This window comes from Candoia aspera, chromosome 1 (assembly GCF_035149785.1).
Source record: "Candoia aspera isolate rCanAsp1 chromosome 1, rCanAsp1.hap2, whole genome shotgun sequence".
Classification (NCBI taxonomy): domain Eukaryota; kingdom Metazoa; phylum Chordata; class Lepidosauria; order Squamata; family Boidae; genus Candoia; species Candoia aspera.
Genome location: NC_086153.1, coordinates 123,780,842 through 123,799,103, shown reverse-complemented (window position 1 = coordinate 123,799,103; position 18,262 = coordinate 123,780,842). Strand labels below are relative to the sequence as shown.

The following is an 18,262-nucleotide window of genomic DNA, read 5'->3' as shown; positions in this document are numbered from 1 at the left end:
TACATTCTAATCATAACTCCAACTATCTTGATAGCTTTTTGCATAAATTACATTGCCATATTATCATTACTTCTGTGTAATTAATTAGTCATGTTAGCAAAGGGCACTGGTGTGATTTGTGGCCTCTGCTCATCAATTTTAAAATCTGAAAATGCAATACCAATGATTGTTAGATGCATAATAAAAGTGAGGAAAGAGTGCCAAGGCAATTAAGGGAATTGTTTAACTAGGAAATTACTTACCAAACCATCATAATACAAATAGTTCTTTCAGTTCCTGCTTTCAGTAGGGATTCTGATCAAATTCTGATTTTTCAGGATGCATTCAGAATATTTTCTACTTAAAGAGGCAGAACATAGAAAATGTGTGATTTAGTATTATTTACAACAAGTATTGGATAGGTTGTTAGTGACTAATCTTTGAACCTTTATTTTTACTGTAAGTATCAAATGGACATTGGTGAATTAGACATAACTGCAGAAAATGTAGGTTTATTATTATACATATAATCACATACAGCAGAAAATACTAGCAATGTGACTCATTTAAAAGCCATTTCACCCCTGTTCCAAGAAATAATTGAAATGGCTCCAAAGAATCATCAGCTGGAAGAAAATAGTATCCTATAAAGACTTGTACATATGGAGGTGTAAATATTCACACAGTGCTTTAGTAAGCATATCATAAAGCAGGGATAGACAACTCAAAGGCCCCAACACCTCCTAAAGTCACCCAGAGTGGGCAAGACTAATGTTTTTGATTTTTCAAGAGTGTGTTAAGGGTCAAAACAGGTGCCTTACACTGACAAAGGTTGCTCCCATTACAAACCTTGAAAATCCCGCAGATCAAGATGATTTTTCCAGTGGACTATTTAAGTAACACAATGGTTTCATAAACTTCAGGGATTCTAGCCTGCAGTTTCACAGGAGCTCACCAAAAACCTTGCATGGATCCTTCCAAAAATTGTAATTGTTAATGTGGTAGCTGGGATAAATCATTAAATGCATAGAATGTGACTATAATAGTTACATTATATTACATCACATAAGCAGTTACATTGCATTACACATAATAATTATAATATAATAATTATATTATATTAATCAAATTTAATTTTTGCCCTGGATCCACAAAATGACTGTACCAAAGATCAAATGGGGCTCTTAGCTCAAAAATGTTTTGCAGACACACACACATACATGATGTGAGATGCTAAGTAGGTCTTTTTAAATAGAATATACTTCTGAATTCAACCTAGAGTTTTTAGAAATTTCAGTTGGACTTTTTTATAGGTAGATATCATGAAAGGACACGTTAATCAGGAAATGAGACAGGAAACTTTGTAAAGTAAAAAGAAGCCCCTAACAATATTCAGAGAACATCTAAGTCCAGTACCATCTCCTACTCTTGGATTTACCTATACAGCAGGATTTGCCCTGATTTCAGGGAACCCAGGTGAACCTGAAATCAAGAACCTAATTCAAGCAAAAGCTATGTTGCTCCTGCAAAGGGTCCATCCTGATTTTTACTGGTGACCTCTCCATTTGCACATCCGCTGACATCATAGTCTCTCTCTCCTCAGGATAACTTTTTGGGCTTGCAAGGTCTGCAAGCAGAAATGGGCAGCTAGAAAAACACTCATGTTAGCAGAATTTTATTTGGGGGCTCCAAGCCAAAGACTTGTATTGATATGCATGTGTATTAAAAAATAATTTTAAAAATTTAAATTAAGTTTTTTAGAAACTTAAAATGTATACAGTGATCACTAGGATAACTGGATACTAATTAATTAATATTGCTGTTAGTAAAACTATCTATACCAATCTGTTATCAGTGCTAAATGTTTCCCAAGAAAGTTACACCAATAAAATAACTGATGAGACCATCATTAACTGTGGCAGTATCTGAAAATAATAACTTTAAAAACATGCCATTAAGGGGTCCTTCCTGTTTCCAGGAAACTGTATAAATATATGTAAGCAATCAGGGTTAAATGATCTATCATAAGGCAAAGTGTACACGTTTATACAAATAATAAATAGGATCTGAACCACAAATTAAAAAAAAAACACTGCCATTAACCTATATCTATTTATAACAGCTGCGTAAGTACAGCAGTAAAATAATCATGAGTTATAAATGAATGCTAAACAATAAACAATAAATCTAAACAATAAATAATAAATCTAAAAGAATATAGTGCACACTGCCCAAGTGCCCTATGTATAACCACTTGAAGATCCAAAGGAAAAGATGAACATCAGCTGTGGGTTATCATTTGTCCATGACTTTATTGCTATGCATAGCAATAATTATGTCAATAATTATTTAGAAAGAAAAGAGGGGCATTCCAGCCAATCTTCCTACCATTCTACCATACTAAATGGGAAAGCCTGGCTATCTATGTTCATTTCTCTTCTTGGTCACTCTGTCACGCCCAGACCTATACCCCAAGAGGCCTTAGGCTATTTTAAAAAAAAGATATCAGAATTTAAATACAAGTTGTCCAAAATCTGCTGGATGACCTCATATACATTCCTCTAAGGTACTAGGAAGGGAGGGCAGAAACACATTCATGTTCACTTATTTTCTGGAATGTGAATGTAATTCCTTCCCAAGACCCAGTTAGATAATCAGTGAAATGTATTTGACAACTCTGACTATCTGGGGTGAGTCACCGGAATGAAATCAAGCCATGTCTCCCTGTTCCACTCTTACAAGATGTTGCAGTTTTACATCTCAAACATTCTAATAACTGGATCTTTGGATGGATGCAAGAGCACTGATCCAACTAGTCCAAACTAGCTCCTAGGGGGTGTGAGTTTTAACAGAAGGACCACAGTCTGAAATTGAGGAATCTCTTTCAGACTTCCTTCCACACCATCCTGACCTGATCAAAGAATAGTCAAACTAGTTAAAGAGTCTTTAAAAGAAGTAGAATGGATTTGTAATTATTACATTAACACATTGCTCTAGCTTGTGTTGTCTGCAGAGACAACAAACAACCTTTCTCTTAGCTTGATTTCTGCGGTTTCAAAGGAAATCTCTTGAAGAAATCTCTTTTCAGTTCAACTTTGCACGCTTTTAAGCTGGAGAGTGCTTTGAAGGAATATAACTAGACAATTGGACTTGTCAAGCAACTCATAGCAGGAACTAGCTGATTCTGGCTGATCTTGAAAAAGCTAAGCATGGTGAGTCTAGTAAGTCCTTGGATGGGAGGTACCAAGTACCCCCACATCTGCAGACTGGACAGGAAATTGAAATAAAGCATCCTAGAAGAAGGCAGAGACAAACCACTTCCATACTATTGCCAGAGAAACAACATGTAGTCACCGTGGAGATATTAACTTTGCTTTTACTTTGATGAAGGGCAGAACTTCCAGGTGTTTTGGTTCAAAGATGAAAGGAGAGGGGTACTTATGGAAGAAGATATCCAAATTCAATGCATCTCCCTCTCCCTCTCCCTGAAGCAGGAAATCATATAAAATATGGGGACAGTCACAGATCTGTCATCTGTACTTTTTCAGGACAGGCATCCTCCAAGAGACATCCTGAGAGAAAAGGAAAAGCTTGTTCTCTCAAAGTGTGCAAAATAATTTTTCAAGAAAAATTGTACTACCATACACCCATTAAGGCTTTGAGCAAGAACATTTATTTCAAATAATTTTCTATCTCAACAAGTCAACAGGGCTTACCAAATGTGTTCGGTATTGAGATGAATAAAATCTGGTAGTGTGTTTGTTTAAAAGTAGGCCCTGTTTTGTATGTTTAATGGGGGGGACCATTGGAAAATCAGCATGAACACTTCCTTCTATAGAGAATCCCACATGAGCCAAGTTTCTTCCACCATTCAAACAGGGAAACCTGATTCCATTTACTTTTTACCATCAAACAAGCAAGGGAAAAGAAGAGTCTATTCACAGAACTCATGCTATTTCAGCACACTTCCTAACTAAAATCAGGAGCAAGTCTTCTTCTGATTGTATTTCCACGGAGTTCCTACTTTACCAACATAATTCCTGAATCCTTTTTTAAAAAGAAAGACAGAATTATGAGAATGACATAGGAATAATAATGCACAAGCCCTTTTGAATTTTTTATTTGCATGTCAGCAAGCGGTGTCCAGTCCACAGCAAGACCACTATGTGGGGAGAAAATTTGGTACTTCCCTCCAAATGCCTTGTTTTGAAAAAGTTCTACAAACAACGTGCTGCCAAAGTTTGAGTAACTAGCTAAATGGAAGTCCTCATGTGGTATTCAAAACAATTTAGAATTGATCCACCCCCACATATATTTCAAATATATAATAGGCTGATCTAATGAAACTATTAGGAAGCAGCAATTTTCACTACATGTATAGTATGTTTAATCATACCGAATAATACTTCTGTGACTACCTATACTAGGGATTAATCACCTGCAAATCTTGCATTCAGCCCTCTTAACTGGGATTTCAAAAAGAGGAAGACATATATAAGGATATTTAAGGCAGAAGAAGAAGCTACAGTATGTGTACTTCTATCTCTAGAATACCAAAAGGGACTGAATGTGTCACTTCCACTTTAATTTTGTGGAGGGTAAAGTAAATTCCCTCTTGACTCTGGGATGGGGCTCCTGGACATTAATCTCTGAGTGACTTATAAAACACTGGTGAAAAGGATTTATATTAATGAAAATGCAGGTACAAGCTTTACCAGAATATTATATTTTCTGTTTCTATTATGGCCTCTACTGCCTAATGTATTTTGAGCCAATGTCTGATGTAATGATTCAGGTTGCTGATTAGATGAAAGCCCACGGGAGGCATTTATCCCCCGTTTCACCCAAAAAGGGCTTTCATGAGTCACTACCCTGGGAACACATCTTCCTCCTGCCAACAGGTTAGTGCAGGTTGGGCTATGAAAAGAATCCTTCTGTGCTCTTCTATTTTTGTTCTCCAGTGATCCGAATCCAAAGCTCTCCTAGAATTATGCTGAGATAACTTCTATGAGTGGTTCAAAGCCACCAAATGAACTCTGCTGCAGTGGTTTTCTCCCCATGTTTTAGATTCCTCCCCAGCCTTTTGCCTTAATGTAAATTTTATCATGGTTATACTATCTGGGTAATTAAAGGAATGGGAAAGTGTCATCAGTTTCTTTTTTTCCAATAGTCTGGGCCTGGGAATACCTTACATTTGATATTAGGCCTCTATCCCAAATAGCCTAGTATTAAATACATTCTCACATTAATCTGTTCCACAAGCAAACTTTACCCTGGCATTCAACCTGTATCCTTCTGTCCTGATTTTGCCCTATTATTCTTAATAAACAGCTTTTCAGACATCAAACTTTCAAACAGAGCCTGACTGATTAATTCACTTCTAATGCTTTTTCCACATTCAGGGCATTAACTTAAAAATGACCAAAGCTAGACTGCACCCATAGCTGTAAGTAATCATCAGGATTTCAATTCCATAAATGGTATTGATAGATCTCTAATTTTATATAATAAATTTCAGTAATAAATAAAATACATCATAATTCATGAGCATGGTGATATAGGGTTTGTGGGTGGCTTTACTGCCAGGAATATAGGCACTGGATAACAACCATGTATATTGGCTACGCAATCAAGGTACTTAACTGTGGCACATAAATACTGTCTTGATCTCTTTTGACCCTTAGATAGTTTCCCTATTTTCAGATATTTTGAACATATGAAGTAGCCCTAAGATTCTCCACAAAACGGAGCTGCATATCCAGCTCTTCCCTTTCCCAGTCGAGGTAACAGTTTAGCCACATTGTGACAACACATGAAATCGTTTCTTAAGAGTTATCCTATTGCTTATTCAAACAAAAAGCATTTGTGAATGGGGTTAGCAGAAAATGTGTGCTTCTGGGGGCTTGGGGGGGGGCTGCAGTCATAGAATATTACTTGCTGTGAAAGTAATGACTCTTGGAAACAGTAAATTGTAAATTATGCTATTTGTGCATGATCCATTTACTCTGGAAGTAGCACCAAATGTAAAATACCTGATTAGTTTCTGTGCTCACTTTAAATGGAAGAGAGAATGCAAACTCCATACAGCACCACTGCTACCACTATCCCTCTCCTATATGCTTTTTTAGGATTCACTTTGAGCATGTCTTTAAAGTTGGTTCCAAGTTTCCCAAGTAAGACTTATTCTCTTAATTAATTAATTAATTAATCAATCAATCAATCAATCAATCGTATATACTGTATATCCTGTACATGTCCTTTTGCAAAGAATATCAAAAGTGTTATATACCTAAGAGAGTATAAAGTAACAAATAGGTTGAAGTTTTAAAAGTATTCTGGTTTTTTATTATTATTATTATTTGCTACAAATAATAATGTATATGGTTGCTATATACATTGCTAAAATTAAATCAGAAGTGTCTCTACCACTTAGTCCTCTTTTTCTCATAGTTCGACTCTATTCAGATATAACAGTAAATTATGTTTAATTGTGTCAGGCACAAGCCTCATTTTTGTACACTTTCACTGTACTCTCTTCCTGTGGTCAAGTTACAAAGAGTTTAGAACCTTTCATTTCTATCTGCAGTCAACTACAGTGTAGCATTCCATCACATGGCTAACTTTAACAATACTGTGTTGAAAGAAGCCAACATTATGATTTGCATCTTTGTCATTCCATTAGATGAAATATTTAAAACTTAGTTCAGTTTTGTTTACTTCTTGCAACATCAATCTGTTTTTAGTTAAAAACCAAAGCAAATGCTGGTAATCCCCACACACACATCTTTCCAGTCCAGGCCATTTGCATTTTTTTCCTGTGACCATTTCTTGACAGCACTCTAACTCTGTGTGTGTGCAGATAACACACACACAAGAGTGTTATGTGCTTTAAGGCAAAATTTATTTCTCCCCAGGTATGAAAGAATGTGCATTTGACTCAGAGAAGGAGGAAGGGAATGCCAAGCCACTATAGAAAATATACCTGTATCCTGGAAAAGTAAAAAGTATGAAAAAGAAACTCAAAATTATACCACTTTGATTGTGTTAGGCATAAGTTGAAGTAGAGAGGAGCTTTGACAGGCTTTCAAGATTCTGTTACAGTACCCTAACTACATTAAAATACATTCCAAGACTCCTAGTACAATAATCCCTGTTTTCAGATATGGCCTACCTTAAAAGTCTGACACTTAATTTGCAATGCAAAACAAATGTCCAGGAGGAAAAAGTAAGCCCAGTTTGGTTTTGCAAATAAAAGCCACATTATCCAATCAGGTGACTTCCAGATGTATTAGACTGCTACTTTCATCATCCCTGGACATGGTGGCTGAGAATAATAGGATGTAGTTCAACACATCAGAAACAATTTGCTCAGAATTTTGTAGCAAATAATGTTTGATTACTAATTTCGTTGCTTTCAGTTCTTCCTTTCCTTCCCTATATTTTGGAGAATGGTCTTGGCTCACTGTGTGCAACTTTGAAAAGCAAAGTAAAGGTGCATCTCTTTGGTTTAAGGCAGAGTTGAATGGATGCATGTCAGATTGTGTTGGGTTGAAATGCATATACAAACCTTTTTCCTAAGTCACAGGCCCAAGAAAATGGCACTGTCCATAGGCACATCGTACTTATACCCTCTATCTAAATATATTGCCACTTGAATGAAGTGAGTTCTATGTGTATATTTTTACTCTACAGCTTACGCAGATGGCAGTGCAATTTCACTGCCTTATTCTGGCCATATAGATGGCATTTATTTGATTATTAAGGGAACCTGCTGGAAAAATGGATTTGGACCACCTTGTGCTTAATTTTCCAAAGGACAAACTTCAGCAGATCACACCCTTCTATTTTTGATTTGGTGACCACTATCAAGGCAACAAATAAAAACAAGTTATGGTCACATAATAGGTTTGAAAGGATGAGTTCAATTAGCTGTTAGCCATCTATTTCTTTTTCCTAGCTAATCTTTCACCTCCTCTTTTAATGTACTGATAAACCACCAAGATGAACATTTGAAGGTTAAAAGTAATTTCTTCCATTCTACTGATGAAGTTTGGAAGGAAGGAAGACAGTTTTTTATATTATGAAGCAGTCTGGTCTGTTTTATGTTATTCTTACATTTTCTATTTCTTTTAAAATCAGCTGAAAGCAAGTTTCAATATTTGAAAAACTCAGATTCATGAATTCTTCATCTTAATGGGACAATAAAAGCTAAAAGATAGTTGAGAAAAAAAATCTGTCAAGTAAACCTAGGCTATATTTTCAATCTGAGTTTGTTCTGCAAAATTTCAAATGGCAATTTTAAGGAAATAGTTTTTTGGTGTAGCATAATGAGCAATTAGAATCTGATACATTGACCTAATGCTGGATTAGCTTTAATCATATTTAGAGTGGATCCACTGAAATTAGTAGGACTTCTAAATCACTATTACTTTGCCTAGTAATGGATCTATTTCATCATACAAATATGATGAAAACCGGATCCAATTCAAATTTTCCATCAAAGACTGGACAGAGTCCTGCTAGATTGGAACAGCATATAAGATCCAGTAAGTAAGTAAATAAGTAAGTAAATAAAGAGTATCTGAAACAAGTGCAGCACTGTTATTGTATCAATGCTCAGTTAAATTAATATGTTATTTTGTTTGTTTTGTTTTCTACCAATATTTAATAGAGGAGAAAATCACGTTATTCTGACCTCGACTTTGAAGTAAGTGTTACCTATTATACTAGCTGTATTCAGCCAGTTTGCATTTGATTCAAATCATGATGAATGTGGAATGTTTGTTTAAATATATTTTAATTCAGCATTTACAGACAATAATCCACGCTTTAATTATATGGTAAACATTCTGTTGTGTGTTTTGTTAAATCTCTGTCACTGAAATCTCTTCCCTAACTTTTCTTTTCCTTTCATGCTGTGTATCTTTTTTGGATGATGATCCTTTAAAAAAAATTTTTTTCTTTTGTTTTGGCATTATCACAGCTCTACTTCCTTAGCCCATTTCTTGTATATTAATTTGGGGCTCCCATCGTACCTACAAAATTCTCAGGGCGGGAGGGGTGGACCATGGACTTTTAAACTTGCTCACCTATTTAGACACATGAATATAGAGATAATATAATTCCTCTCCTCCCAAGTAACTAGAAGTCAAGTTAATTTAAAAGCAATCATGAGAAAGCCCTTCTGGCACCCTGTGATAGACAGGTATCAGCTAGGGCAAAGATCAAGTATCATCATATACTTCTTTATTTTCCACAATTTGAATGGAAGACCTTCCCACTGACCAACTACAGGCATATGAGGACCTCGAAGGCACCACATTGCTGAAAGTTGCTATGTATAACAGAGGCACCTACTGATAGTTCAGTTTGGCATATACACAGAGTAATATTATCTCCAAATGTATCCCAGGAGGGTACTCCAGCTGAAATTGTACATGGAGTGGTTATGATTGGACCTAAAGTATTATTAGTTAATCAAGTGTCATCTATTAAACTCAGACATTTGCAGGCAGACTAAATATTCAGTCACTGAATTATGGTTTTCTACATAGTTGCTATTCTAGAATTTTTAAGTTTTTGGAGTTTTCAATCTCGCAGGGCAATTTTGAATTATGTAGCCTTTATGTTTCTAAATGTACATGTTTGGTTTTGCTTAGTTTGTGCAGAATTTAAACTTACGTGAACAAATGCTTCAGACCTAGACATACTCTCTCACTATGAAAGATCAGTGAATGTGATTAGTGAAATGTAAAGGGTTAACACCTAACAACTTGATTCTGTTACTTAGAAATAAATGCCATTGGTTTCTTTAGATGATGCACTTAAGAAATAGATTTAGGACTGAGAAGCACCTTTATTTATTGAGAACAGAGCATTCTTCTTCAGTTCATTGGAATATTAAGAATGTGTGAAATCTTGTTTTATGCATAACACTTCCTGTTCATGCTAACCGGAACAATCTGGTATAATTAATTACATGAAACTGAAAACTTGCATACTCAATGACTCTTAGGACCACTTTATCATCATTTATACTCATTAAACCCAGGAGAATCATTCATATTAACGTGAGTGGACAGATAGCAGTACATAATAGAAGGTAATGCTATGAACAGATACTCCTGCAGTTGAGAGAAGAATCTAGCTGATCATTACCATTTATCTGATAATGAGCTGTATTTTTTAAAATACCTTTACTCTAAAAACAAATAGTATTCTAATAATTACATTATTAAAAGCTTGCAAGAGAAGTAGACATTTAATTAGGGTGATTTGAAAAAAATGCACTGTAAATCTATCAAACATTTTAATTAGCTTATATCACCTTTCTATATCACCTTCCTCCTGTATTCAAAACCATGGCTTGGATGTGAAATGTTTAGTCTTCCAGGCAATCTGTCCCCATGGTGAAAAAGAACGGCAAACCTCTCTCTATGGCCCCAGCATCAATTACTCCATTCTTCCAAAGGTTCCCCTCAGTCTCAAAATATTTCAGTTTCCTCTGAGGTAAAGGCAGGGAGGCAATCCACACAGTCCCTATTTCCGTCTGGAAATAGGGACTGTGAGGATGCCTCCCTGCCTTTACCTCAGAGGAAACTGAAATATTTTGAGACTGCATTTAAAAGACTAGCCTTCCCAAGGGAGCTTTCATAACATAACTCAGGGACATTAGTTCAGTGAAAACCATTCTGATGATGTAAGTGGAGAAGGGTTGCAGGGGAATGAAAATGTTATTGTGCCTGCTGGTCCCATTTTCTGATCTCCAGTATTGATGTGTTCTTATACATAGTGACCAGTCACATCCAACATCCCTCTCCTCCTTCCCACTCATACTTCCATATACCTGCAAGCATTCTTAATTTTTTTTTTAAAAAGGGAAAAAAGTTTTATCTGGAAGATGTTTAAATTTCGAACCCTTGGTCCCTATTTTTACACATATTTTGCATGCGCCCAAAGAAAACTAAACATAGGAGGCATCCACTTAACGATCTTCACAAAATGGCATACTAAATACAAAGACTATGAGACATTAAGTACCAAATCAAGTACCAAAAGGCAATTATAACTTTTTTTGTGAGCATATCAGGATAAATTATATAATCACAACACTAAGCAAATCTTGTGAGTCATACAGTTCCACTTAAAAGGTCAAATATTCAGTGTGGTTCTCTTTCTTAGCATTTTTCTCTATGGCAACTGATTTGAAAACATTCTTCTTATCACTAAAAGAGCAGATTTCTGTACCTGATAAACACCACCGCTCCTGTGAACATATAAAAACAATCTGTTCACCTTTATCTTTCATCCTCTTCCATATTCTACTTGTCAACCAACGTGTGGATATTTCTCCAAGCTACCAACTACTGCTGTAGAATTTGGTGTTTATGTATATATCACATGTATATCACATATCTGTCCAGAATCCCACATATATCATGTGCTCAGCAAGGAGGCATATGTCTCAGTCAGGCAGAAGAAAAGCACAGAGCTTCACCCAATTGGCCAAATAACCCAGTTTGTCAAACAAGGAGCTCCCCATATGTTATTTTGTAATTTGGATCAGATAGAGAGAGAGAAATGCCTTCTCTATCTCAGCAAATGCCCTTTGAAACACCATCCCTGCTGAAATACGTCTGGCCTCTTCTCTGGCCATGTTTAAATGTAGCTGGTCTGTTAGACTTTTTGGTTGTGGTTTTTCTTCTGACCTTTGGATTCTTTAATTGTTATATTGGCTTCTGACCAGTAGGAGACACTACATGACTTGTTTGGTCCTTATTGGGACTCTGGAGTACAGGTATACTCCATACTAGATATTCTATGTTCAGCCCTTGCACAAGATTTGAACCCACAGGCCTTGTACTTGTTGACTATACGGTGCATTTCACTTTTATAGCTATCTGGACCTGGCTCTCAGTAGAGAGCTTTTAGGAAGAGAGGACTTACAGGTTCACCTTCCTTTAATCATTTTAATCCTTTAATTGTATTTTATGATTGCTTTTATTGTACCCTGCCTGGAATCATCACAGAGGTGGGCAGTCTTACAAATTTCTAAAACAGATAGATAATACATCTCAGTTTATTTGCTTAGGTTCACACTGTAACATTTATAGTCCTTGTAGCTTAGCATATCTTCCCCTGGTAACAGAAGGCCATCAAGGATGAGATGCACTTAGTCAAACCCCTTTTGGATTTTAAAAAAATGGTGAAACACTAAAAAAGGTTCGCTGTACCAAAGCGAGTGTTTCCTAAACAAACACATACTGCAGGCAATAGTCCCTACATCAGAAACTCCTTCCTTGTGACTTACTTCAGTGCTGCACATATGATGCTGTGGGGCCATAAAAAGAACGTCCAAGTAAAGCAAACCAGTGAAAAGCCATCACCCAAAAAGAGGAGAGGAATTGTCACCTGACTCCACAAAATTTGCATCTGATAATTTCTATATAAAATATTTTGGAAACAAATATTGCACTAATGGAAAGTCGCATCCAGAAGGAAACACCAAAAATGTGCTGCTTGAATGTAGGAGCTATGATGGTTCCTCCTCTGTACCCTGGAACATCATAGTGAAATAAAACGCATGATGCGACCTCCATTCACGTCCACTTCACTCAGACGTGCCCTGTTAATGGCTCACTGTGGAAGAACTGGCTTCTGTTGTGTGATTCCTCTCTAGAGAGGGGAAAGGAAATGCCAGTTTGCTATTTTCAGTGCCAGCCCCAAATTTACAAGAGCAAGTATTGTGTATATTTGGTATGTGGACTGAGTTCACGTATTGTGCTAAGCCAGAATAGAGCATGCTTAATTTTGCTTAGCATTATGGGAACCCAGCCATTATGATTTGCAAGCCATATATACTAGAGGTGGGCAACCTGAGACCCAGGACCAAGGCAGGCCCTGAGGCATTTTTTGAAACTTTAGAACTATCACTAACTAAAATTGCTTGCCGATGAGGACACTGTTTCTCACTATTTTGAAGTGGAAATACCCAGAAACGGTGATGTAAAATTTAAAATATACCTAATGCGATGGAAAGACAAAGAAAATTCCCAATTCTCTACAACCTCTGGAAGATACAAGCTACTCATTTATTTTAAAGCATGGTGAGAATAAACCGTGGTTTAGTATATGTGAATGTAGCCATAATCCATTTGATTTCTGCCAAATATATCCTCCACTTACCAAACTCACTTAGCTTCCTTCAAAATCAATAATAAAAAAATATTAAATGTAATTGATTAAGTAGTTAATCATTTTTCAATAAAGTTCAGTGTAGACTTAAAATTGCCTTAGAGATATAGTGCTAAGAACTGAATATGCAGTGGTAAATTGGTTCCCAATCACAGATTTTTCAGTCCTTTATGGTGAAGGCAGCCAGGCCTGCAGAGAACTTGAGGATGAGGCTCATATACTGTTCTGTCTGCCTTGATTCAAAGCTCTTTGCCTTGTAGGTCATTAATTCCCATCTTTTCCTTTTAAGTAGGCCAAAAGCTTATAAGGATCAGACGTAAGCCAGAGATTGTCAACATGATGCCTTCAGGCACCATTGCACACATGATGCCCTCAATGATGTCAATTGTATCCCAAATTAAATAACGTTTAATTTTTAAAAAAGTGATTGTTGTCATATGAAATCACCACATCTTGTATGATTTCAAGCTAGAATAGACCTTAAATTTCATAATCCTTATCCTCCTTACAGCTGTTGAAAGTGATGTTTTCATTCTAAGAAGTATGTATAAAACTACAACATTTGTTCCACAGTAGTTCTAGTATCCTTGTTTATGTTCCTTTGCTAAATTTCTTTCAAAGCTCATTTCTTATAATGGGGCTTATTTAGCAAAGAATCAAAGTGCTGTTGGTTATTTCAAACATGCACATATGTGTGCATGCATATCTCTAGGGCTGAGTGTGGTCCTTGCTATTCTTGTAAATCTCCAGAAAGTCATTTGGATGAGACTTCCATAAATTTAGGTCAGCTGTCTCTAATGCATATTCTGCTCTGCAAGAAGCATCTCACAGTTCTAGTGAGGTTAATTGGTTTATAAATGCCTCCTGTGTTCTCATGCCCATATTATGAATCAATATGTTACCTCCTTCACCATCTAAGATTAAGATTTTAATCCTGAAATTTAGTGTTCTGATAACCCTGCTCGTCCGCTACTTGAATCAGAAACACTATTCATAATTTAATTATGACCTTATTAAAAAGTAGATGAGTAGCCATATCCTATACTGGTATTAAAGACAGACAACCCACTTCTGAGTACAGTAATGAGAATTTTCTGGGGAGTCAATGATTATTGAGAAAGAGGTCACTGGAGAATAATGCCGTTTCTGCTCTACCTGTCTATACAGAGTGAGCCTGAGATGAAGGTTCCCAGCATTAACATTTTCTGTTCCCCATCTCTTTTCTAGCAAAACCTCTAGTGCTGTAGGGATTTCTGTCAGACACAGTGCCAGGAGACACTGTCTTCTTGCTTTGTTTCAAGGAAGCCAGGGCAAGGAGTGGGAGGATTCCAATCTTATGCTAAGTGGTTTCCTTTGCTGTTTCCATGGCACTAGAAATGTGGCAGCAGCAGGAGTTCTTTCCTTGCTGTTGGCTAAATCCCCCCTTCAATATAGTCCTTCATGCCATGGGTCTCACAATACTGGCTGTTGTTCCTGCTCCGTAAAATTTCAGATGGATATCTTTCTGATCAGAAGCTATACAACTACTGAATCTTCCAAGTTCTGCCTATCAGTATGGACTTTCTCCCAGAAAAAGCTCATTGCTTTAAAACTAATTTTAACAGACAAGCAATGAAGATTATTCGTAGTGACGCTTCTTTCTTGAGATGGTGCATCTTCAGAAACACAAAATAGATCAGGATTATTTTTCAGCAATTCCAGAAAGGGAAGGGGAGAAACAGTCCTCCAATTCCAGAAAGTGTACAACACAGACTAAATATGACATGGCCTGTTTCATTTCCACTTCTTGTGTCTCGAGCAAGAGACAGCCCAGCCAAATTCAGTTTGCTTTATTATGTTGGAGGAAATTGTTTGATTGTTTGAAAAATGTGCTCATTATAAAATATTAAGCAATTATATTCCATTTTGCAGAAGGTCATGCATACGAGGAAGAGACACATGGAACTGTTTCAAGAATTAAATCAGAAATTTCAGACACTAGACAGATTTAGAGATGTACCAAAATCAGGCAGTATGGTAAGTATGGTATATATTATTTTTAAGCTCCACTTATGAACTAATACCCTATTTTTTTGAATTATTGGGGGAAAAAACATACAGTTAAGATAATATATTCAAAAAAGTTTATATTATTGTTTGTTAATGAGAAATATCCAAGAAGCAGAATATTATTAATAAAGCTCAGCTGCTAATGATGAGGATAGGTTTAGAAAACATTGTTCAAATCTGTTGGTTAGTGAGTACTTAGACGTTTTTTGGTCAAGGGAGCATATCACAACTGAACAGCTTCTAAAGTTGTTCTAATATTCATAGTTGTTGTATAATGCTATGAATATTAGATTATACTTGTTCTAATATTCATAGTTGTTAGGCTTTGGTGACATCCAGGATTAATTAGCACACTGAACTATGTATATAATGGTGTTTGAAAACTGTTCAGAATTTTTAGGTAGCTTAAAATTCAGCTGTCAGATTGTTGTTTAAAAATGTCATTTATCTGTGCCAGAAGATATCTCACCAGAAGTAAACACATTTCACTGACTTCCAGTCAATTTCCAAGCAAAACTCAAAGAGTTGGTGGTTATCTCCATATACAGTAATTACTTGAAATAAAAGAGTTCTTCCATAAGGAAACAACCATCTTTGCATTATGATCACCTTTAGAAACTTTCCTCTGAGTGTCCCTGCTTTAGAGATAAATTGATAGAATCTTCTCGGTAGTGGCATTCTGAGTTCCTTTGAGTGTCATGCCAAGTACCTTATTCTCAATTATTCAGGTGTTTAAAAATCCTTATTCAGCCTTTTAATGATACATTAATTCCCTTCATTTTTAATATGTGATAAAGATGATAGATAGATGATAGATAGATATAGATAGATAGATGATGGATGGATGGATGGATGGATGATTGGATGGATGGATGGATGGAGAGAGATATGGCAGGCCCTGGCATAGTGGTATGGCTGATCAAGAGATTCCTAGTTCCCACAGATCCCTCACACAGCGTGTCAGCAGAGAGTATACAGCAGGGTTGCTGGCCACTGCCACTCTCATGAACAACCTACAGGCATAAATGCCAACAAACCATGCAAGGGATGTGTAGCTCATGTTACATTAGCGCATCTTCCATCATCCCAACCTGGCTGATCAAGCACTCAGTGGATGGCCAGGTCCCAGTACTGGGAATTCCCCCAGCATTTAATCATGAGTGGGGCAGACAGAGTTCTGTCAACCCATCTCTCTGTATCAGGCACTGGAAGTAGCACAAGGGATGAGTAAGGATCTCCTGGTAAAACAAGAGGGAAGAGCCTCCTCTGCTTTACTGGGACCACTCCTCCAGATCAGATCAAGTTCTGACAGATGACTAAGCTCACCATTCTTCCCCCAGCACCACCACCCCCAGATTAGGGAGAGCAATTGATGGATGTTTTGCCCATCATCAGGGAGACCAATTTATTGCTGCACCTTAACTAGCTCCACAGTCAATTGCTAGGACAGCACCAGTCTCAAGCTTCACTAATGAAGTAGACCTGAGATCAACTACAGAGGCAGAGCAGATTTGTGTCAACGTACTTGGTGTTACCTGGAAGACAGTGATGAAACTGGTTCTTTGAATATGCCTAAGGATCTGTCCTTCTCAGTTTAGGAAATGCAAATATACAAGAGAATATATCTAGCTCAGGGTTGAACTGTGGAATCCTTGGTGTTCTCTGAGTTTGGTTGTTTGCTTTCAGACGTTTCATTACCAGTACACTGTACACTGATGATGTTACATAGTTGGGTAATGAAACTTCTGCAAACAAACAACCAAGCTCAGAGAGCACCAAGGACCCCACAAATGCAAATATAAATACAGCCTAAAACTTTGACAATCAAATCCAAAAACTACCACCAATATTAGTTATTGCGATCAAATAGTTAGGTCAGGTATTGATAAGTATATAATATTAGCAAAAAGAATGGTACTTTTTGATAATTTTCATTCATAAATCAATTTACTATTACAATGTAATATACAAATAAAATAAACCAAACCAATTCTAAATGAATCTGCATTTCTATATTGTGTTGTATCACTAAGCCACAAATTTAGGACCAGCTAGAGTGATATGTGCCTTCATTATCACGTTAAATTAAACAGTGTGCTAATATCAAGCCTCTCTAACAGATTCCTAGCAGGGGATTTATTAGCTTTGGTGTAAAATAGAATCAGATTCCATGTTAATAGGAAATCCTTAGGATTAGCGAGGCCTATTTCTGGTTTTATCTGATGTAAGAACGTTTCCATATAAGAGCTCCCCTGCTTTGCATCATTGTTCCTTCACCGTTAGTATTATCAACCTTTTCTTCTTACCAGCTCTGTTTCAGGCAGTTTATCTAGTAATGCATATTGTGCCCACATAAAAAGCTGAACAGAAAACAACTGAGAATCTTTTTAATTTCATGGCTAGCTCTTTTAAAAAAAAAAAATCACCAAGGGCCACCAAGAAGAATATCTAACTTCATCATACATCATTGGCACGCTTGTGCAATGGACAAAGCAAGCATTCTTGCTTCATCTCAGTAATTGTAAAGGAAAATAGGAATCTCCAAGATCTGCAAGACTGTAGTGACTGAGGGTTTTGTATGTTAAAAAAATAAATTATTAATAAAAGTAGATTGTGTTGCAACACTTATTTTGTAGTCAAACTGGGTGATAATCCAGTCCATATTGGAATCGTAGTGCATGCAACAGAAATCCTAGTTCCCTTATTACTCCCTGCCACTGGTGTCTTGTTTGGAAAAATGTCCTTTTCCTTATGGGAACAAGAGATCTAAAAGAAGTATTCCATTGGCACCAAAAGATTAAGACAAAATAAAACTACATGGTGCAAAAGGACTAAGAAAAATTAGGCTTCTCCCTCCCTATATATGTGTTCCCAAGTGAGACTGTATGTGTATTGGGATTTTCTTAAAGGGAGAATTTGTACAAAGTGATAAAAATGTAGATACCGTTTGCATCACTTAATCTTAAGGTCCAAAGCCTGTTCTTCACATATTATTATTCAATGGGCACTTGCAGTGGTTATAACCATCCAGAGAAGAGAA

At 36.5% G+C, this 18,262-nt stretch overlaps 1 protein-coding gene across 1 annotated transcript in view; it reads left to right on the top strand.

Annotated features, from left to right (window-relative positions):
• The window catches only part of ADGRB3 (adhesion G protein-coupled receptor B3), a 503,112-nt gene that overhangs the window by 483,712 nt on the left and 1,138 nt on the right, over positions 1-18,262 (top strand). Inside the window, exons 29-30 of the mRNA XM_063313173.1 lie at positions 8,651-8,686; positions 15,085-15,189. Coding sequence (XP_063169243.1) covers positions 8,651-8,686; positions 15,085-15,189 — 141 coding nt within the window. The remainder of the gene's footprint in view (positions 1-8,650; positions 8,687-15,084; positions 15,190-18,262) is intronic.